Genomic DNA, 23,103 nt, shown 5'->3' with positions numbered 1-23,103 from the left:
GCAGGGGTGTGTGATGTCTCTATGGTTGTTTGATTTGTTTATGGATGGGGTTGTTAGGGAGGTGAATGCAAGAGTTTTGGAAAGAGGGACAAGTATGAAGTCTGTTTGGGATGAGAGAGCTTGGGAAGTGAGTCAGTTGTTGTTCGCTGATGATACAGCGCTGGTGGCTGATTCATGTGAAAAACTGCAGAAGCTGGTGACTGAGTTTGGTAAAGTGTGTGAAAGAAGAAAGTTAAGAGTAAATGTGAATAAGAGCAAGGTTATTAGGTACAGTAGGGTTGAGGGTCAAGTCAATTGGGAGGTAAGTTTGAATGGAGAAAAACTGGAGGAAGTAAAGTGTTTTAGATATCTGGGAGTGGATCTGGCAGCGGATGGAACCATGGAAGCGGAAGTGAATCATAGGGTGGGGGAGGGGGCGAAAATCCTGGGAGCCTTGAAGAATGTTTGGAAGTCGAGAAAGCAAAAATGGGTATGTTTGAAGGAATAGTGGTTCCAACAATGTTGTATGGATGCGAGGCGTGGGCTATGGATAGAGTTGTGCGCAGGAGGGTGGATGTGCTGGAAATGAGATGTTGAGGACAGTATGTGGTGTGAGGTGGTTTGATCGAGTAAGTAATGTAAGGGTAAGAGAGATGTGTGGAAATAAAAAGAGTGTGGTTGAGAGAGCAGAAGAGGGTGTTTTGAAATGGTTTGGGCACATGGAGATAATGAGTGAGGAAAGATTGACCAAGAGGATATATGTGTCGGAGGTGGAGGGAATGAGGAGAAGTGGGAGACCAAATTGGAGGTGGAAAGATGGAGTGAAAAAGATCTTGAGTGATCAGGGCCTGAACATGCAGGAGGGTGAAAGTCGGGCAAGGAATAGAGTGAATTGGATCGATGTGGTATACCGGGGTCGATGTGCTGTCAATGGATTGAATCAGGGCATGTGAAGAGTTTGGGGTAAACCATGGAAAGTTCTGTGGGGCCTGGATGTGGAAAGGGAGCTGTGGTTTCGGGCATTATTACATGATAGCTAGAGACTGAGTGTGAATGAATGGGGCCTTTGTTGTCTTTTCCTAGCGCTACCTCGCACACATGAGGGGGGAGGGGATGCTATTCCATGTGTGGCGAGGTGGCGATGGGAATGAATAAGGGCAGACAGTGTGTATTGTGTGCATGTGTATATATATATGTGTCTGTGTGTGTATATATATGTGTACATTGAGATGTATGGGTATGTGTATTTGCGTGTGTGGACGTGTATGTATATACATGTGTATGGGGGTGGGTTGGGCCATCTCTTTCGTCTGTTTCCTTGCACTACCTCGCAAACGCGGGAGACAGCGACAAAGCAAAATAAATATAAATAAATGTTCCAAACTCAGTGGTTGTCCAGCTAAACAATAAAATGACCTGAAACAGGAACTAAGTTTAACTGTAGTACTTTAGATGTTTCCTTACCCTGTTGAGATGTGCAGATTTTAGGAATTAAGAACAGTAACTGTTACATTTCCCATTTAATTCAAAATGATGGCATATTTGTGTCTGAGGCTTTCCTTTATAGAGACCACATACTGTCTTGCTGAACATATTTCTGTTAAGGGCAAAGCTATAAAATAACAGTTAAGATGTAGATTTAAGATTCAATGATGTCCTCTCTGGAAGCAGGTTCCTGTCATTTCCCAAGGATCATTTGATGTCATAATCATTTTTCAGTTTAGTGGACTGACATGGCAAGGTTGCATGCTAATAAGGGCTTTTTATTGATTATTCTTTTTATTGATATACCAAGTCTCTCTGCCTTTAATAATTTTTCTATTGGAAGCCATACTCCAAGATTTATCATTTCATTGGTTGTATTGACATATGAGCAGTTGCTTGGGTAGAATCCCATGGAGGACTTGTTGGAATTGTTTGATATTTTAGAATGTATGCCTCAGGCCATGGATGGGGCATCTGTTCTACAGAGGTTCTGGTAAGAGATGATTTTAGTAAGAGTAGTAGAAGTTCATACTCTTCTATGGTAGGAAATATATATTCCTACTATCTCAAAAAAAAAATCCATCTACTGTGGATAAAATGTTTATTTAAGTCATTTCCTAACTTTCAAGGATTATGCAGTGTTTGGGCCTGTTCTCCATTAGGAATTAAAAATTGATTTATTTCCAGATTTTGTTGTGGACAGGGAAGAGTTGACAAAGTTACAGAAGGGTGATGAGAGTTTGAAAGAATGTTGAAGTGAATCCTACAATGAGAGAGATAATGAAAAAAGAAGTACAGTATATGCTTGACAGTGATCTGATTGAAAAAAGTTATAGTCCTTGGAGTTCACCTTGTGTGTTGATAACTGAACCTGATGGTATTTCCTACAGATTTTGTACTGATTTCAGAAAAGTAAATAAAGTAACTAGAGCTGACTCATATCCTATTCCAAGAATAGATGTTTGTATTGATCAAATAGGAGATGCTTAATTTGTGACTGAGTTAGACTTATTGAAAGCGTACCTTTGACTCAAAGAGCAAAAGAAATTTTGTAACTATGGATGGTTTGTATCAGTATAAAGTGATGCCCTTTGGTATGAAAAACATTGGTAGTACTTTCCAAAATTAGTAAATCAAGTATTGTGATGTTAAAGATTGTTCTGTTTATATAGATGGTATAATATTGTATTCAAAAACTTGGGAAGAACATTTGTATTTAGTAAGTGAAGTGTGTAATAGGTTGGACAAAGCAAATTTAACAGTAAACCTTGTAAAGAGTGAATTTGCTCGAGCAACTGTAGAATATCTAAGTTATGTTGTTGGTCAGGAATGTGTAAAACCAGTCACTGCTAAGATAGAAAGTATTGTAAAATTTTCAGCACTTACAAATAAGAAAGAATTATTGAGATTTCTGGGTATGGCTGGATATTATCGTAGGTTTTGTAAGACTTTTTCAATCATCACTTTACCATTAACCAACTTCTTGTCAAAGAAGGTCAAATTTGTTTAGAGTGATCGATGTGATGAAGCCTTTAAGAAATTGAAACAGATACTTGTATGTACACTCATACTTTCTACTCCAAATTATGATAGACTATTTAAATTGTATATAGATGCAAGTGATTTTGGGGTTGGTGGAGTCTTAATGCAGAAGAAAAATGATGTTGATTTTCCAATTTGTTATTTTTCAAAGAAGTTTCTCTCCTATCAGAAAAACTACAGTACTATTGAAAAGGAAACATTAGCCTTGATTTTAAGTTTGAATGATTTTGATGTGTATTTGAGAAGAGTAGGTGGGCTGATCACAATCCCCATGTATTTTTTGCACAAGATGATAAATGTAAACCAACATTTAACAAGGTGGAGTCTTTTGTTAGTTACCTATTATGCCTTATCAGTTTTCTTTGAGAGAAATTGGAAGATGGCCAAGGTCAAGCTCTCTCTCAGGAATGGCCATAAGAGGATGAGAGATACAAAGCTGTGGTAAATGTATAATGTCATTTGTACACATGTCATTCATTTCAAAACCTTATGTTATATGATTGAGGCCAGTGAATTTGCCAGAGTGATGTTAAGTAATATAGAGAGATTTTTTTTTTTCTTTGTCGCTGTCTCCCGCGTTTGCGAGGTAGCGCAAGGAAACAGACGAAAGAAATGGCCCAACCCACCCCCATACACATGTATATACATACGTCCACACACGCAAATATACATACCTACACAGCTTTCCATGGTTTACCCCAGACGCTTCACATGCCCTGATTCAATCCACTGACAGCACGTCAACCCCGGTATACCACATCGATCCAATTCACTCTATTCCTTGCCCTCCTTTCACCCTCCTGCATGTTCAGGCCCTGATCACACAAAATCTTTTTCACTCCATCTTTCCACCTCCAATTTGGTCTCACACTTCTCCTCGTTCCCTCCACCTCCGACACATATATCTTCTTGGTCAATCTTTCCTCACTCATTCTCTCCATGTGCCCAAACCATTTCAAAACACCCTCTTCTGCTCTCTCAACCACGCTCTTTTTATTACCACACATCTCTCTTACCCTTACGTTACTTACTCGATCAAACCACCTCACACCACACATTGTCCTCAAACATCTCATTTCCAGCACATCCATCCTCCTGCGCATAACTCTATCCATAGCCCACGCCTCGCAACCATACAGCATTGTTGGAACCACTATTCCTTCAAACATACCCATTTTTGCTTTCCGAGATAATGTTCTTGACTTCCACACATTCTTCAAGGCTCCCAGGATTTTTGCCCCCTCCCCCACCCTATGATCCACTTCCGCTTCCATGGTTCCATCCGCTGCCAGATCCACTCCCAGATATCTAAAACACTTTACTTCCTCCAGTTTTTCTCCATTCAAACTTACCTCCCAATTGACTTGACCCTCAACCCTACTGTACCTAATTACCTTGCTCTTATTCACATTTACTCTTAACTTTCTTCTTTCACACACTTTACCAAACTCAGTCACCAGCTTCTGCAGTTTCTCACATGAATCAACCACCAGCGCTGTATCATCAGCGAACAACAACTGACTCACTTCCCAAGCTCTCTCATCCCAAACAGACTTCATACTTGCCCCTCTTTCCAAAACTCTTGCATTCACCTCCCTAACAACCCCATCCATAAACAAATTAAACAACCACGGAGACATCACACACCCGTGCCGCAAACCTACATTCACTGAGAACCAATCACTTTCCTTTCTTCCTACTCGTACACATGCCTTACATCTTCAATAAAAACTTTTCACTGCTTCTAACAACTTGCCTCCCACACCATATACTCTTAATACCTTCCACAGAGCATCTCTATCAACTCTATCATATGCCTTCTCCAGATCCATAAATGCTACATACAAATCCATTTACTTTTCTAAGTATTTCTCACATACATTCTTCAAAGCAAACACCTGATCCACACCTCCTCTACCACTTCTAAAACCACACTGCTCTTCCCCAGTCTGATGCTCTGTACATGCCTTCACCCTCTCAATCAATGCCCTCCCATATAATTTACCAGGAATACTCAACAAACTTATACCTCTGTAATTTGAGCACTCACTAGAGAGAGATATATGTATCAAAAATAAATGGTATTATTTATGTTACAAGAGAGCCATGTTTATTTTGCTATCATAAATATATTTTTATAGATTTTTATCTGTGTTTGGTATCTGACCAACTTGAGAAGAAGGAAATAGGTAGATGTCATTAGGGCCGTCAGCTGTCAAGAGATGTTAGCCAGATTGTAAGGGAATCTGTGTCTAGCCCAAATCTCTCTGTTAATATTAGCTGTTAAAACAGAGTTATATGTTTTAATGGGCCTATGGACTGATTATACACCCTTTAATGTGTAAGGGGTGGAGGCAGAACATAACAATATATATGCACGTGTATGTGTGTGTATGTATATATTTGCATGTATGAGTGGATGGATCTTTCTTCATGTTTTCTGGTGCTACCCCACTGATGCAGAAAACACTGATCAGGTATACTAATCAAATATAACTGTGGCATAATTAGTTGTTTGTTTTTCTCCTGTGCTTAGGCTGATTCATCTGCTCTTCAGTGAACTGCATGAAAATGTTGACAGTTAAGAGTGATAGTTTAAAAACATCTTTTTCTCTGACCAAAAACCAAATTTGTAAGTAATAGGAGTTCAAATCCTTTTTTCAGGCGAACATGGCATGATAGCAAACTGATAACAAGTCCCTCAGACTTTGCTGAACCCAAGGACAAAAGGGTGAAAAATGCACCACGACTTAGAATTCTGAATAAAGTTTTTCTAAACAAGATTACTGAAATTATGTCTACTGGTGAAGTATCCGATCAGTTATCTGGTTTTAGTCTTGAGATATCAGAGGTTAGTACTTAGACTGTTTTCATTCTTTGTTGGTAAATATCAAAAGTATATCAGAGACATATGCTTTAATTTTGTCATTGTTACTTTAGAAAGTAATGAATGTGCTTTGATTTTATCTTTGGTCTTTATATTAGTTAGGTCACACACCACAGCATAGGGATGCCTTCAGCATCATCCCCAGGAATTCAGCTCATTGATCACTCTTACATTTTAGAATATTGAAGATCACACTTTGATTTATGAAAGATATGCTAAATACTTTCATCTGTTTGGTTTCTCATGAGGAAAGTTGCAATGAGGGTGGTGAGGAGCTTTATCACATCGTACGTGAGCAAAGAGGGGCTTTGCCCCTACTTGCTCAGATTCAGCCACTGTTGATTCCAAATAATTTGATGTAATTGATGTTGTATCATTCACTCATCTTAGCTGGTTAATACCTGCCTCTGATGCTAACACCTCTATTTTTCCATATCAGTTTTTTGAATACTTTTAATACTGCCATGAAAGACTTCCGAGAAATGATAATCCGTTGTCTTATAACTCTGACCATTCTCTTTTTCTAATTATTTGTCCATTCTTTCTTTCTTATTACTTGACTATATTTTGTGCCCAATTGTTTCTACATATATATAATACAAGCCAAAGTACTTGGCTTCACTTAAGCTGAAATCATTATTTTTTATCTTTACCATATTTTTGAGTGGGAGAAGTATAAAAGAAAGAGACAGGAGGTCAAGAGAAAGGTGCAAGAGGTGAAAAAAAGGGCAAATGAGAGTTGGGGTGAGAGACTATCAGTAAATTTTAGGGAGAATAAAAAGATGTTCTGGAAGGAGGTAAATAGGGTGCGTAAGACAAGGGAGCAAATGGGAACTTCAGTGAAGGGCGTAAATGGGGAGGTGATAACAAGTAGTGGTGATGTGAGAAGGAGATGGAATGAGTATTTTGAAGGTTTGTTGAATGTGTCTGATGACAGAGTGGCAGATATAGGGTGTTTGGGTCGAGGTGGTGTGCAAAGTGAGAGGGTTAGGGAAAATGATTTGGTAAACAGAGAAGAGGTAGTAAAAGCTTTGCGGAAGATGAAAGCCGGCAAGGCAGCAGGTTTGGATGGTATTGCAGTGGAATTTATTAAAAAAGGGGGTGACTGTATTGTTGACTGGTTGGTAAGGTTATTTAATGTATGTATGACTCATGGTGAGGTGCCTGAGGATTGGCGGAATGCTTGCATAGTGCCATTGTACAAAGGCAAAGGGGATAAGAGTGAGTGCTCAAATTACAGAGGTATAAGTTTGTTGAGTATTCCTGGTAAATTATATGGGAGGGTATTGATTGAGAGGGTGAAGGCATGTACAGAGCATCAGATTGGGGAAGAGCAGTGTGGTTTCAGAAGTGGTAGAGGATGTGTGGATCAGGTGTTTGCTTTGAAGAATGTATGTGAGAAATACTTAGAAAAGCAAATGGATTTGTATGTAGCATTTATGGATCTGGAGAAGGCATATGATAGAGTTGATAGAGATGCTCTGTGGAAGGTATTAAGAATATATGGTGTGGGAGGCAAGTTGTTAGAAGCAGTGAAAAGTTTTTATCGAGGATGTAAGGCATGTGTACGTGTAGGAAGAGAGGAAAGTGATTGGTTCTCAGTGAATGTAGGTTTGCGGCAGGGGTGTGTGATGTCTCCATGGTTGTTTAATTTGTTTATGGATGGGGTTGTTAGGGAGGTAAATGCAAGAGTTTTGGAAAGAGGGGCAAGTATGAAGTCTGTTGGGGATGAGAGAGCTTGGGAAGTGAGTCAGTTGTTGTTCGCTGATGATACGTTTGAAGGAATAGTGGTTCCAACAATGTTGTATGGTTGCGAGGCGTGGGCTATGGATAGAGTTGTGCGCAGGAGGATGGATGTGCTGGAAATGAGATGTTTGAGGACAATGTGTGGTGTGAGGTGGTTTGATCGAGTAAGTAACGTAAGGGTAAGAGAGATGTGTGGAAATAAAAAGAGCGTGGTTGAGAGAGCAGAAGAGGGTGTTTTGAAATGGTTTGGGCACATGGAGAGAATGAGTGAGGAAAGATTGACCAAGAGGATATATGTGTCGGAGGTGGAGGGAACGAGGAGAAGAGGGAGACCAAATTGGAGGTGGAAAGATGGAGTGAAAAGGATTTTGTGTGATCGGGGCCTGAACATGCAGGAGGGTGAAAGGAGGGCAAGGAATAGAGTGAATTGGAGCGATGTGGTATACAGGGGTTGACGTGCTGTCAGTGGATTGAATCAAGGCATGTGAAGCGTCTGGGGTAAACCATGGAAAGCTGTGTAGGTATGTATATTTGCGTGTGTGGACGTGTGTATGTACATGTGTATGGGGGGGGTTGGGCCATTTCTTTCGTCTGTTTCCTTGTGCTACCTCGCAAACGCGGGAGACAGCGACAAAGTATAAAAAAAAAAAAAAAAAAAAAAAAAAAAAAAAAAAAAAACACATTTTTTTCCCTCTGGTCTTTCCTCCTCTCCCCTCACCTTCTGTGTGACCTTACAGCAACTGACTTCCATCCCATGCACAGCCCTATGTTCCCTCAGCCCCTTCCCACAATATTGCCCTCCTTTACCTGATCCCCACTCCCCTCACTACCTTCCCTTCCCCAACCCCCACCCACTATGCACCCTTCCCCTCCACAGATACCCGAGACCCCTAAATGGCCCTTCCCTCACCCAGCCCTCACCCCTAGCATTACCCTTCTCACCTCTGAACCTTCCAGCCCGAGCACTACCCTTTTCACCCCTGAACCTTCCACCTTTTGCATGGGCCTCCCCTCCCCAGACTCCCATTTTCTTTATGACCCAAGATCCTAACCCCTGCCCAGCTCAGTTTGCATGACTCCCGAACCGCAGTGGGTCCTTCTCCCCTCCAGCCTCCCTCCTTGCACTGCCCAACTCTCCATGACCCCCTCTTCCTCACACTGCTCTCCACTTTCCAGAAGCCCCTACACCCTGAACAGCCCTCCCCTCCAGTTGACCCCCCACCCCCTGCTTGGCCCTTCTTTCTCTAGACCCCAAACCCCGTCACAGCAAAATATACTTTTTCACTAAAATAAATCATATCCAGGTGCACACCCTGGGAGTCCCTTTAGCTATTAGTATGTATACAAAGCTTCATGTTTCTAGCTGTCATTGTTATGTAGCTATGGCAGTGATAAACATATGTACATATAGGCAGCACTCCGGTCAGTCAGCTTTTTGTAGTTATAAGAGAACAAGGAATGAGTTTAGCTGGATAAGAAAGGAGGAACAAACTTTGAAAACAATATTGTGGACAAGGCAGGATAAGATCCAACACTTTTTGATAGATTCATCAGGAGTCACCTCTCATGTAACCTGTTTTTGACTGAAGTAAGTAAAGAGAGGGTATGTATGTCAGAATTGGAGGAAACAAGAAGATGGAGATCAAATTGGAATTGGAAGAATGGAGTGAAAAATGTTCTCAGGGGTTAGGGCCTGAACATGCAGGATGGTGTGGGGCAAGGCATATGAAGTGGTCAAGAAGAAACCACAGAAAGGTCTGTGGGTCTTGGATGAAGATAATGGCTTTGGGTTTGGTACATTTTACATGACAGCTAGAGAGTGGATATGAGCAAATGAGGCCAGTCCCCATCTGTTCTTAGCATGAGCTCATTATTCAAGAAATATGGAACAAGTGTGAACTATGAATGTACATTTTGCAACTCCTGATCAGGAAATGAATTAGGTGACCCTTTTTATATGAAATAGATAGCAGTTTCAGAAGGGGAAAAAGTATGAAGACGAACAAAATGATAATTACATGGTGTATGTAAGAATAAGGCATAAGTCAAGGTTAGTAGATTTGTTTTAATGGAACAAAGTTAAGACCAACATCCTTGAAATAAGAGTGTGTGATGGTTCTGGGCATTACTTTGGTACTTGAAAATCAGAATGATGTGCTTTGTGTGGAAGTTGTTTAAGAGTGCTGTATTTTTCTTTTGAATATATTGAATATATCTGTATCTGTTGATAGAGATGCTCTGTGGAAGGTATTAAGACTATATGGTGTGGGAGGCAAGTTGTTAGAAGCAGTGAAAAGTTTTTATCGAGGATGTAAGGCATGTGTACGTGTAGGAAGAGAGGAAAGTGATTGGTTCTCAGTGAATGTAGGTTTGCGGCAGGGGTGTGTGATGTCTCCATGGTTGTTTAATTTGTTTATGGATGGGGTTGTTAGGGAGGTGAATGCAAGAGTTTTGGAAAGAGGGGCAAGTATGAAGTCTGTTGGGGATGAGAGAGCTTGGGAAGTGAGTCAGTTGTTGTTCGCTGATGATACAGCGCTGGTGGCTGATTCATGTGAGAAACTGCAGAAGCTGGTGACTGAGTTTGGTAAAGTGTGTGAAAGAAGAAAGTTAAGAGTAAATGTGAATAAGAGCAAGGTAATTAGGTACAGTAGGGTTGAGGGTCAAGTCATTTGGGAGGTAAGTTTGAATGGAGAAAAACTAGAGGAAGTAAAGTGTTTTAGATATCTGGGAGTGGATCTGGCAGCGGATGGAACCATGGAAGCGGAAGTGGATCATAGGGTGGGGGAGGGGGCGAAAATTCTGGGAGCCTTGAAGAATGTGTGGAAGTCGAGAAAATTGTCTCGGAAAGCAAAAATGGGTATGTTTGAAGGAATAGTGGTTCCAACAATGTTGTATGGTTGCGAGGCGTGGGCTATGGTTAGAGTTGTGCGCAGGAGGATGGATGTGCTGGAAATGAGATGTTTGAGGACAATGTGTGGTGTGAGATGGTTTGATCAAGTAAGTAACGTAAGGGTAAGAGAGATGTGTGGAAATAAAAAGAGCGTGGTTGAGAGAGCAGAAGAGGGTGTTTTGAAATGGTTTGGGCACATGGAGAGAATGAGTGAGGAAAGGTTGACCAAGAGGATATATGTGTCGGAGGTGGAGGGAACGAGGAGAAGTGGGAGACCAAATTGGAGGTGGAAAGATGGAGTGAAAAAGATTTTGTGTGATCGGGGTCTGAACATGCAGGAGGGTGAAAGGAGGGCAAGGAATAGAGTGAATTGGAGCGATGTGGTATACCGGGGTTGACGGGCTGTCAGTGGATTGAATCAGGGCATGTGAAGCGTCTGGGGTAAACCATGGAAAGCTGTGTAGGTATGTATATTTTGCGTGTGTGGACGTATGTATATACATGTGTATGGGGGTAGGTTGGGCCATTTCTTCGTCTGTTTCCTTGCGCTACCTCGCAAACGCGGGAGACAGCGCAAAGCAAAAAGAAAAGAAAAAAATCTGTATGTATCCTCTTATTAAAAAGAAAAATGCCCATGTAGGAACCCCTATGATTTATTGAAATAAACTTGAAAACCTGCTTGTTGAAAATCTAATGACATGAGCAGTTCTGATATGCTTTGCTCAAATTTTGGTAGGGGATTAGTAAAGAGCTGCACCTGAGATTTTGAATAATTCTTCCATGAGTAATTAAGTCGTGTAACTACTGATGTAGTTACTGATTTGATATTTAAAGATGTAACTTAATCTTTATGATTGCTCCTCAGTTTTTGAATGTTGCCATACTAGTAGTCTTAAATGTCTTGCAGATGAAGTTTACATAGCTTGTACTTAATCACTGAAAAGATCTCGTCAGAATCTTTGTTTAGATAAAGTGATGTAAATTCTGTTTTTTGTTAGCAAAATAAAGATGGGAAGCTGTTTATGGTATTTGTTCCATATATTACTTCATGTATTTACAATATGACTTTGCTATTTTTAGTTGTTCAGTCATCTTTTTTCAAAACTCTTCATAAAAGAATGACATATTGATGTTTTTTTTATTTTGCATTTTCAATTGGCAGGTACGAGTGTTGCCAAACTTGCAGGGCATCAATGTGCATTGGTTGTGCCCTGAGACAAATGTAGATAAGATGGAATCTGTGCTTATGAGAAATTCCAAAGCCATACGGCATGAACTGAGCCAGTTGCGTGTCTTGGGGCATGTACCTCCTATCACCTTTGTCAAAGGTTAGGACTTAGCTTTATTCAGTCAGTATTTTATTTAATCATAACTACTCACATATCCTCTGCCTGTCATAGAGAGTGACTCAGAGGGGTGGAAGCAGGAGGTTGAAAATCCTTTCTTGTAGTAATGCCTTCTAGATATAGAAACAGAAGCCAAGTGAGGATTTTTTCTTGAAGACTTAATTTGCTTTTTCTTGCTTATACCTTGCTATAACTGGAAATGCAAGCAGATATTGAAAAAGAGGAAAAAACGAATGGAACTGAAACAAGGAATCATTCTTTATGATGTAAACGCAGTACTGATAAGCTCCAAAACCTTTACCAACTCCTTCCTTTGATTGGTAATATTTAGTTCTATGACAATTGAAAGTGTTCATTATTACCTTAACCTTTGCCTGATAACATTTAGTTCTATGACAGTTGAAAGTGTTCATTATTATCTTAACCTCTTATGGTTGAGCCTCTTTTTATATAAGGTAAGTTCATTGAGGTAATTTTTCAGAGGGTCTTTCTTCTTATCCTTGGAAATGGGAGAAAAAATACTTACCATATATTCCCTGTATGTCAAAATAAGTACGAAGGAGTCACTATAATTAGCGGGTAAGTGTTAGAGGCTTCTCTGAATTATCCATTTTTTTTTTATGTTGAAGGCTCCAGTCTCGGATTGCAAATTTTATTTCAGCTGATTTAAATGGAAGTAATAAGTTGGTTTCAGAGACCTAAAAGTATGCATGGACTGTTCCAAAACTTTTTTAATGAACATGAAACATCATACAAATACATCAAGAGACTAAGGGAAAAAATGAATGGTGGTTCCACTTATCTGGTTTGAGAGAGGGATATGCACAAATATACATATATTGATAGGAGAGATGGTCAGCAGGCATAATTGGATTACATATTAATTCACAGGTTTTTAAGAGAGAGATTTTTGGATGTAATTGTGCTGAGAGGGGCAGTTGATGGGATATCTGATCACTATCTTGTGGAGGTGTGTGACGATTTGTAGAGGTTTTTGAAAAAGAGGAAACAATATTAGAGAGAGGATGATTAGAGTAGGTGAGCTTGTAAAAGAGGTTTGTGTGAAGAAATACCAGGAGATATTGAATGTAGAATGGCAAACGTTTTGAGTAAATGAAGCAAGGGGAGTGGGTGAGGAATGGGAGATATTTAGGGAAGCACTGATGGCATGGACAAGAGATGCATTTGGTATGCAGAAAGTGGGAAGTGGATAGATTAGAAAGGGTAGTGAGTGGTGGGGTGAAGAAGTAAAGTCGCTAGTCAAAGAGAAATGAGAGGCACTTGGGTGTTACATATTGGGAAGGAATGATTGGAAGATTTATAAGAGGAAGCAGCAGAAGGGTAAGGGAAGGTTCAGGGGTTGAAAAAGAGAGCAAGTCAAATGAGTGTTGGGATGAGTGAATATCAGTAGACTTTAGGGAGAATAAGATGTCTTGGAAGGAGTTATATAACGTGCAAAATACAAGAGAGCAAATGAGAACATCGATGGGGGAATGAGGGTAAGTAAGAACAGGTAGTGATGAAGTTTGAGGATGGATTGATCATTTTAAAGGATTGTTAAATGTATTTGATGATAGAGTGGCAGATGTAGGGTGTTTTGGTTGGGGTGGTAAGCAAAGTAAGAGAGTGTTGGAGAGAGGTTTAGTGAAGATAGAAGATGTGGTGAAATCCTTGCTTATGATGAAATGTGGCAAGGCAGTGGGAGTGGATGGTATTGCAGTTGAATTTATTGAGAAAGGGGGTGAGTGTGTTCTTGATTGGTAAGAATTTTCAGTATATGTGTGGATCATGGTGAGGTGCCTGAAGTTTGGCAGAATGCATTTATCTTGTCATTGTGTAAAGGTGAGTGTTCAAACTACAGAGGCAAAAGTTTCTTGAGTATGGGAGTATGGGAGGGTATTGATTGACAGGGAGAAGGCATATCCAGAGCCTCATATTGAGGATGAGTGCTGTCGTTTCAGAAGTGGAAGAGGCTGTGTGGATCAGATATTTGCTTTAAAGAATGTGTATGAGAAATACTAAGAAAAGCAGATGGATTAGTATATGGCATTTATGGATCTGGAGAAGGCATATTATAGGGTTAATAGAGATGCTTTGTGGAAGAGAGAATATATAATGTGGGAGGAAAGTGACTAAAAGTGAAGGTTGGTCTGTGGTAGGAGTGTGTGATGTCACCATGGTTGTTCAGTTTTTATGGATGGGGTTAAGGGAGGTTAATGTAAGAGTCTTGGAAAGATAGTAGAATGCAGCCTCTTGGGAATGAGAAGGCCTTGGAAGTGAGTCATTTATTGTTAGCTGATGATACAGCACTAGTGGCAGATTCAAGTGAGAAACTGCAGAAGTTGGTACTAAGTTTGGAAGACTATGAGAAAGGAGAAAATTGAGGATGAATGTGAATAAAAGCAGAGTTATTAGATTCAGCGGGGTTGAGGTTGAGTTAGTTTGAGAGGGAGTTTGAATGGAGAAAAATTAGAAGATAAGTGTTTTAGATTACTGAGAGTGGACATGGTAGCAAATGGAACCATGGAAATGGAAATGAGTCAAAGGGCAAGGATGTGGGCGAAGGATCTGCAAGTGTTTAAGAATGTTTGGAAAGAGAGACCATTATCTGAGAGGTTAAAAATGGGTATGTTTGAAGAAATAGTATTCCCAACAATTTTTTATGGATGAAAGGCATGGGTTATAGATAAAACTGTACAAAGGAAGGTGGATGTGCTAGAAATGAAATGTTTGAAGACAATATGTGATGAGATGTTTGATGGAGTTAGTAATGAAAGGGTAAGAGAGATGTGTGGTAATAAAAAGAGTGTCGTTGAGAGCGCAGAAGAAGGTTTGCTGAAATGCATAAGACACATGGAGAGAGCAAATGAGGATATATGTGTCAGAAGTAGAGGGAGCAAGAAGAATGGGGAAACAATTATTGGAGATGCAAGGATGTAGTGAAAAAGATTTTGAGCGATTGAGGCCTGAACATGCAGGAGAGTGAAAGGCATGCATGGAATAGAGTATATGGTGTGGGAGGAAAGTTGCTAGAAGCAGTGAAAAGTTTTTACCAAGGATGTAAGGCATGTGTACGTGTAGGAAGAGAGGAGAGTGATTGGTTCCCAGTGAATGTCAGTTTGTGGCAGGGGTGTGTGATGTCTACATGGTTGTTTAATTTGTTTATGGATGGGGTTGTTAGGGAGGAGAATGCAAGAATTTTGGGGAGAGGGGCAAGCATGCAGTCTGTTGTGGATGAGAGAGCTTGGTAAGTGAGTCAGTTGTTGTTTGCTGATGATACAATACTGGTGGCTGATTCAGGTAAGAAACTGCAGAAGGTGGTGACTGTGTTTGGTAAAGTGTGTGAAAGAAGAAAGTTTAGAGTAAATGTGAATAACAGCAAGGTTTTCAGGTTCAGTAGGGTTGAGGGACAAGTTAATTGGGAGGTAAGTTTGAAGGGATCCCTGGGGCTTGGGGAGAAAGAATATTTCCTACGCATTCCTCACATGTCGTAGAAGGCGACTAAAGAGGAGGGGAGCGGGGGCCTAGAAACCCTCCTCTCCTTGTATTTTAACTTTCTAAAAGGGGAAACAGAAGAAGGAGTCACGCACAGAGTGCTCATCCTCCTCGAAGGCTCAGATTGGGGTGTCTACATGTGTGTGGATGTAACCAAGATGAGAAAAAAGGAGAGATAGGTAGTATGTTTGAGGAAAGGAACCTGGATGTTTTGGCTCTGAGTGAAACGAAGCTCAAGGGTAAAGGGGAAGAGTGGTTTGGGAATGTCTTGGAAGTAAAGTCAGGGGTTAGTGAGAGGACAAGAGCAAGGGAAGGAGTAGCACTACTCGTGAAACAGGAGTGGTGGGAGTATGTGATAGAGTGTAAGAAAGTAAACTCTAGATTGATATGGGTAAAACTGAAAGTGGATGGAGAGAGATGGGTGATTATTGGTGCATACGCACCTGGGCATGAGAAGAAAGATCATGAGAGGCAAGTGTTTTGGGAGCAGCTGAATGAGTGTGTTGGTTGTTTTGATGCACGAGACCAGGGTTATAGTGATGGGTGATTTGAACGCAAAGGTGAGTAATGTGGCAGTTGAGGGAATAATTGGTATACATGGGGTGTTCAGTGTTGTAAATGGAAATGGTGAAGAGCTTGTAGATTTATGTGCTGATAAAGGACTGGTGATTGGGAATACCTGGTTTAAAAAGCAAGATATACATAAGTATATGTATGTAAGTAGGAGAGATGGCCAGAGAGCGTTATTGGATTATGTGTTAATTGATAGGCACGCGAAAGAGAGACTTTTGGATGTTAATGTGCTGAGAGGTGCAACTGGAGGGATGTCCGATCATTATCTTGTGGAGGCTAAGGTGAAGATTTGTAGAGGTTTTCAGAAAAGAAGAGAATGTTGGGGTGAAGAGAGTGGTGAGAGTGAGTTTGGGAAGGAGACTTGTGTGAGTAAGTACCAGGAGAGACTGAGTACAGAATGGAAAAAGGTGAGAACAAAGGACGTAAGGGGAGTGGGGGAGAAATGGGATGTATTAAGGGAACCAGTGATGGCTTGCGCAAAAGATGCTTGTGGCATGAGAAGGGTGGGAGGTGGGCAGATTAGAAAGGGTAGTGAGTGGTGGGATGAAGAAATAAGATTATTAGTGAAAGAGAATAGAGAGGCATTTGGACGATTTTTGCAGGGAAATGATGCAAATGAGTGGGAGATGTATAAAAGAAAGAGGGAGGAGGTCAAGAGAAAGGTGCAAGAGGTGAAAAAGAGGGCAAATGAGAGTTGGGGTGAGAGAGTATCATTAAATTTTAGGGAGAATAAAAAGATGTTTTGGAAGGAGGTAATTAAAGTGCGTAAGACAAGGGAGCAAATGGGAACTTCAGTGAAGGGGGCTAATGGTGAGGTGATAACAAGTAGTGGTGATGTGAGAAGAAGATGGAGTGAGTATTTTGAAGGTTTGTTGAATGTGTTTGATGATAGAGTGGCAGATATAGGGTGTTTTGGTCGAGGTGGTGTGCAAAGTGAGAGGGTTAGGAAAAATGATTTGGTAAACAAAGAAGAGGTAGTAAAAGCTTTGCGGAAGATGAAAGCCGGCAAGGCAGCGGGTTTGGATGGTATTGCAGTGGAATTTATTAAAAGAGGGGGTGAGTGTATTGTTGACTGGTTGGTAAGGTTATTTAATGTATGTATGACTCATGGTGAGGTGCCTGAGGATTGGCGGAATGCTTGCATAGTGCCATTGTACAAAGGCAAATGGGATAAGAATGAGTGCTCAAATTACAGAGGTATAAGTTTGTTGAGTATTCCTGGTAAATTATATGGGAGCGTATTGATTGAGAGGGTGAAGGCATGTACAGAGCATCAGATTGGGGAAGAGCAGTGTGGTTTCAGAAGTGGTAGAGGATGTGTGGCATCAGGTGTTTGCTTTGAAGAATGTATGTGAGAAATACTTAGAAAAGCAAATGGATTTGTATGTAGCATTTATGGATCTGGAGAAGGCATATGATAGAGTTGATAGAGATGCTCTGTGGAAGGTATTAAGGATATAATAGTGTGGGAGGCAAGTTGTTAGAAGCAGTGAAAAGTTTTTATCGAGGAAGTAAGGCATGTGTACGTGTGGGAAGAGAGGAAAGTGATTGGTTCTCAGTGAATGTAGGTTTGCGGCAGGGGTGTGTGATGTCTCCATGGTTGTTTAATTTGTTTAGGGGTGAGGTTGTTAGGGAGGTGAATGCAAGAGTTTTGGAAAAAGGGGCAAGTATGCAGTCTGTTGTGGATGAGAGAGCTTGGGAAGTGAGTCAGTTGTTGTTCGCTGATGATACAGTGCTCGTGGCTGATTCATGTGAGAAACTGCAGAAGCTGGTGACTGAGTTTGGTAAAGTGTGTGAAAGAAGAAAGTTAAGAGTAAATGTGAATAAGAGTAAGGTTATTAGGTACAGTAGGGTAGAGGGTCAAGTCAATTGGGAGGTAAGTTTGAATAGAGAAAAACTGGAGGAAGTAAAGTGTTTTAGATATCTGGGAGTGGATCTGGCAGCGGATGGAACCATGGAAGCAGAAGTGAATCATAGGGTGGGGGAGGGGGCGAAAATTCTGGGAGCCTTGAAGAATGTGTGGAAGTCGAGAACATTATCTCTGAAAGCAAAAATGGGTATGTTTGAAGGAATAGTGGTTCCAACAATTTTGTATGGTTGCGAGGCGTGGGCTATGGATAGAGTTGTGCGGAGGAGGGTGGATGTGCTGGAAATGAGATGTTTGAGGACGATATGTGGTGTGAAGTGGTTTGATCGAGTAAGTAATGTAAGGGTAAAAGAAATGTGTGGTAATTAAAAGAGTTTGGTTGAGAGAGCAGAAGAGGGTGTTTTGAGATGGTTTGGTCACGTGGAGAGAATGAGTGAGGAAGGATTGACCAAGAGGATATATGTGTCAGAGGTGGAGGGAACGAGGAGAAGTGGGAGACCAAATTGGAGGTAGAAAGATGGAGTGAAAAAGATTTTGTGTGATCGTGGCCTGAGCATGCAGGAGGGTGAATGGCGTGCAAGGAATAGAGTGAATTGGAACGATGTGGTATACCGGGGTCGACGTGCTGTCAGCGGGTTGAACCAGGGCATGTGAAGCGTCTGGGGTAAACCATGGAAAGTTGTGTGGGTCCTGGATGTGGAAAGGGAGCTGTGGTTTCGGTGCATTATTATATGACAGCTAGAGACTGAGTGTGAACGAATGGGGCCTTTGTTGTCTTTTCCTAGAGCTACCTCGCACACATGAGGGAGGAGGGGGTTGTTATTCTTTGTGTGGCGGGGTGGCAATGGGAATGAATAAAGGCAGACAGTATGAATTTTGTACATGTGTATATATGTATATGTCTGTGTGTGTATATATATGTATACATTGAGATGTATAAGTATGTATATTTGCATGTGTGGACGTGTATGTATATACATGTGTATGTAGGTGGGTTGGGCCATTCTTTCGTCTGTTTCCTTGTGCTACCTCGCTAACGCGGGAGACAGTGACAAAGCAAAATAATAATGATAATAATAATAAAAAAAGTTTTAATGAAGAAAAATTGGAGGAAGTGAAGTGTTTTAGATATCTGGGTGGTCTTAGCAGTGGATGGAACCATGGAAGCGGAAGTGAGTCACAGGGTGGGGGAAGGAGTGAAGGTTCTGGGAGCATTGAAGAATGTGTGGAAGGCGAGAACATTATCTCGTAGAGCAAAAATGGGTATGTTTGAAGGAATAATGGTTCCAATGATGTTATATGGTTGCAAGGCATGGGCTATAGAGAGGGTTGTGCAGAGGAGGGTGGATGTGTTGGAAATGAAATGTTTAAGGACAATATGTGGTGTGAGGTGGTTTGATCGAGTAAGTAATGAAAGGGTAAGAGAGATGTGTGGTAATAAAAAGAGTGTGGTTGAGAGAGCAGAGAAGAGTGTGTGTTGAAATGGTTTGGACACATGGAGAGAATGAGTGAGGAAAGATTGACAAAGAGGATATATGTGACAGAGGTGGAGGGAAGAAGGAAAAGGAGGAGACGAAATTGTAGGTGGAAGAATGGAGTGAAAAAGATTTTGAGCAATCCGGGCCTGAACATACAGGAGGGTGAAAAGCGTGCAAGGAATAGAGTGAATTAGAACGATGTGCTGTACTGAGGTGGACATGCTGTCAGTGGATTGAACCAGGACATGTGAAGCATCTGGGGTAAAGCATGGAAAATTTTGTGGGGCCTGGATGTGGAAAGGGAGCTGTGGTTTCAGTGCATTACACATGACAGCTAGAGACTGAGTGCGAACGAATGTGGCCTTTTTTGTCTGTTCCTGGTTCTACCTTGCTGGGAGGGGGTTGCTTCAAGTGTGGCGGGGTGGCGACGGGAATGGATGAAGGCAGCAAGTATGGATATGTACATGTGTATATATGTATATGTCTTTGTATGTATATGTATGTATACATTGAAATGTATATGTATGTATATGTGCATGTGTGGGTGTTTATGTATATACATGAGTATGTAGGTGGGCTGGGCCATCCCTGGTCTGTTTCCGTGTGCTACCTCGGTAATACAGGAGACAGCAGTTAAGTATAATGAAAAAATGATATAAGAACAATTTGGTATACAGGGGTTGATGTACTGTCACTGGACTGAACCAGGACATGTGAAGCATCATGGGTAAACCATTGAAAGGTCTGTGAGGCCTGATTGTGGATAGAAAACTGTGGTTTTGGTGCATTACATATGACAGCTAGAGAATGAGTGTTAGTAAAGGTGCCCTTTATTTGTCTTTTCCTAGCACTACCTTTCTTGCACAGGAAACTGCTATCATGTTTGAAAATGAAAGTTTAAGTTACTGGATATGAGAGGCATGTAATGAATCTGTTGACACAGAATTGCTGTGTTTAATTCTCCACCTTCCCCTTAGGTATACAATCTAACATTTCAGTAGAGAATTTGTCAAAGATATTGTCTGTGATATCCAGGTCTATACAACACATCTTCATTACTAAACCATAGAGGGGGTAAGGGACCTTGTCCCTCAGGTTCTAGAAGCAAGAAGCCTTGTTCCTCAGGTACTGATGGGAAGGGAAAGAACCTTGCTTTATAGGTATTGGTGGGGGAGGTGAAGAGGCCTGTTCCTCATATACATGTGATGGAGGCAAGGAGCCTCGTTCCTTAGATGATGACAGAGGAAGCAGGGATCATTGTTCTCAGATATTCATGGGGGAGGCAAGTAGCTTTGTTCCTCAGGTACTGGTTAGGTAGGGAAAGAGCTTTTGTTCCTCAGATAGTGGTGGGGAAGTGAGTAATATTTTTATCAGATACTGGCGAGGGAGGAGAGGAGCCTTGTTCAACCAGGACTGGTGGGGGGAGGCTAGAAGCCTTGTTCCTCAAGTACTAGTGGGGGAAGCAAAGAGTCTTGTTCCTCACATGCTGGTGGGGGAGATGAGGAGCCTTCTATTCAGGTACTGGGTTGGGGTGGGAGGGTTGGGGAAGAGGGGGAGCTTATCCTCAGATACTGGTGTGAGAAGGGTGGAGCATTGTTCTGCAGATACTGGTAGGGAAGGCAAGGAGCCTTGTTCCTCAGGTACTGTTGGGAGGCACTTTTCTTGATTGTCTGGAGCGTTGCATGGTCTGTGTTCCATAAAGAATCAAGTGATAATTCCATTGCATAAAGTAGATTATTCAAGATCATTTACACTCACCAAGTGAGCTGACCTAGAAATTCATATGCTGTGACCACCATCATTATAGTTTGTTTGAAGAAAGGAACCTGGATGTCCAAGCTCTGAGTGAAATTAAGCTCAGGAGTAACAGAAAAAATGGATTGGGATTGTTTTGGGTAAAGTTAGGGGTTAGTGTGAGGGAAGGGCAAGAGCTAAAGGAGGGTTAGCACTTTTGCTGAAGGAGTTGTAGGAATGTGTTAGACAATGTAAGTAAGTAAGCTGTAGACTGATGTGAGTAGAAATGAAAGTTCATTTCAAGAGATGGGTGATTATTGGTGCGTATGCACCTGGCCACAAGAAGGATGACAAAGAGAAATGCTTGTCTCAGTAGCAGCTGAATGTGTCAGTAGTTTTGATGTGAGAGATCAGGTGTTAATGATGGGTGATTTGAAAGTGAATATGAGTAATGTAGGTAGTTAAAGGTATATATGTGGGGCATGGGGTATTCAGGGATGTGAATGAAAATTGTGAACGAGTAGAGTTTATGTGATGAAAAAAGTTTATTGGGAATACCTGGTTTAAAAAGAGGGACATATATAAATATATGTGGAATAGGACAGATGGTAAGTGGGCTTTACTGAATTATGCGCTTATTGATTAGTGCGCAAAAGAGGCTGTAGGATGTGAATGTACTGAAAGGAAAATTGGTGGGATGTCTGATCATCACCTGATGGTGGTTAGGGTGAAGATTTGTAGAGGCTTTTGGAAAAGAGGAAAGAGTGATGGTTAAAAAAGGGTGGTGAAAGTATGTAAGCCTGGAAAAGAGGCTTGTGTGAAGAAACACCAAAAGGGATTGAGTGTAGAATGGCAAAAATGAGATTAAACAAATTTTGGGGAGTGTTTGAGAATGGTGAGTATTTAGGGAAGCATTGTTGGCATTTGCAAGAGAAGTGTGTGGTATGTGGAAGGTAGGCAGGTGAGAAAGGTTAGTGAGTGATGGGGACAATAAACTAAAGTTGGTGGTGAAAGAAAAAAGAGAGATATATGGGCTTTACTTACAGGGAAGGAGTGCAAGTGAGAGGGAGATGTACAAGAGAAAGTAACAAGAGGTCAAGAAGAAGGGAAGAGTTGAAAATGAAGTCAAATGAGGTTTGGGGTGAGTGAGTATCAGTTAGTTTCAGGAAGAATAAGATGTTTTGGAAGGAGGTTAATAGTGTGAGAAAAACAAGAGAACAAATGAAAACATCAGTGAAGAGGGCAAAGGAGGAGTGTTATAGGCAAAGATGAGTTGAAGAGATGGAGTGAATGCTGTGAAGGTTTGTCAAATGTCTTTGATAATAGGGTGGCATATGTGGGGTGTTTTGTTTCCGGATGTATGCAAAAGTGAGAATCATGGCAAGGGGTGTAGTGAAAAGAGGGGTTGGTGGAAGAAGTGCACATGATGATATATGGTAAGGCATCTGGAGTGGATGGTACTGCAATTGAATATGTTAAGAAAGGAGGTGACTGTGTTGTTGATTGGTTTGTCAGGATTTTCAGTGTGTGTATGGATCATGATAAGGTTCCTGAGGACTGGTGGAATGCCTGTATAGTACCACTGTATAAGGCAAGGGGGACAAAAGTGAGTGTTTATATTTCAAAGTATAAGTTTGTATTTTAACATCTAAGAGGTTGAATAGAAGAAGGAGCCAAGTGAGGGGTGCTCATCTTCCTCTAAGGCTCAGTCTGGGTGTTTGAATCCATGTGGATGTAACTGAGATGAAAAGAAAGGAGAGATGAGTTTTTTTTGTGAGTTGAAGGAACCTAGATGTTCAGGCTCCAAGTGAAAAAAAAGCTAAGTTGTAAAGGGAGAAAATAGTTTGGGAATGTCGTAGAAGTAAAGTCAAGGGTTGCTGTGAGGGTAGAAGTTAAGGAAGGGAATGTGTGAGAGGGTGTAAGAGAATGAGCTCTAGAATGGTGTGGGTAAAAATTAGAATGTATTGCAAGAGAGGAATTATTATTTGTGCTTATGTACCTGGCCATGAGAAGACAGATGATGATAGGCAGGTGTTTTGGAAGCTGCTGAGTAAGTGTTGTAGAATCAATGATGCAAGAGG

General features: G+C 41.1%; 1 protein-coding gene across 1 annotated transcript in view; it reads left to right on the top strand.

Moving 5' to 3' along the window:
- Window positions 1-23,103, top strand: part of LOC139749142 (uncharacterized) — a 161,052-nt gene that overhangs the window by 4,016 nt on the left and 133,933 nt on the right. The window contains exons 2-3 of the mRNA XM_071662781.1: window positions 5,671-5,857; window positions 11,692-11,857. Of these exons, the coding sequence (XP_071518882.1) occupies window positions 5,671-5,857; window positions 11,692-11,857 (353 nt within the window). The remainder of the gene's footprint in view (window positions 1-5,670; window positions 5,858-11,691; window positions 11,858-23,103) is intronic.

Source organism: Panulirus ornatus, chromosome 6, assembly GCF_036320965.1.
Source record: "Panulirus ornatus isolate Po-2019 chromosome 6, ASM3632096v1, whole genome shotgun sequence".
Classification (NCBI taxonomy): domain Eukaryota; kingdom Metazoa; phylum Arthropoda; class Malacostraca; order Decapoda; family Palinuridae; genus Panulirus; species Panulirus ornatus.
Note: the sequence above shows the minus strand (reverse complement) of the source record. Positions and strands in the feature narration are given on the sequence as shown.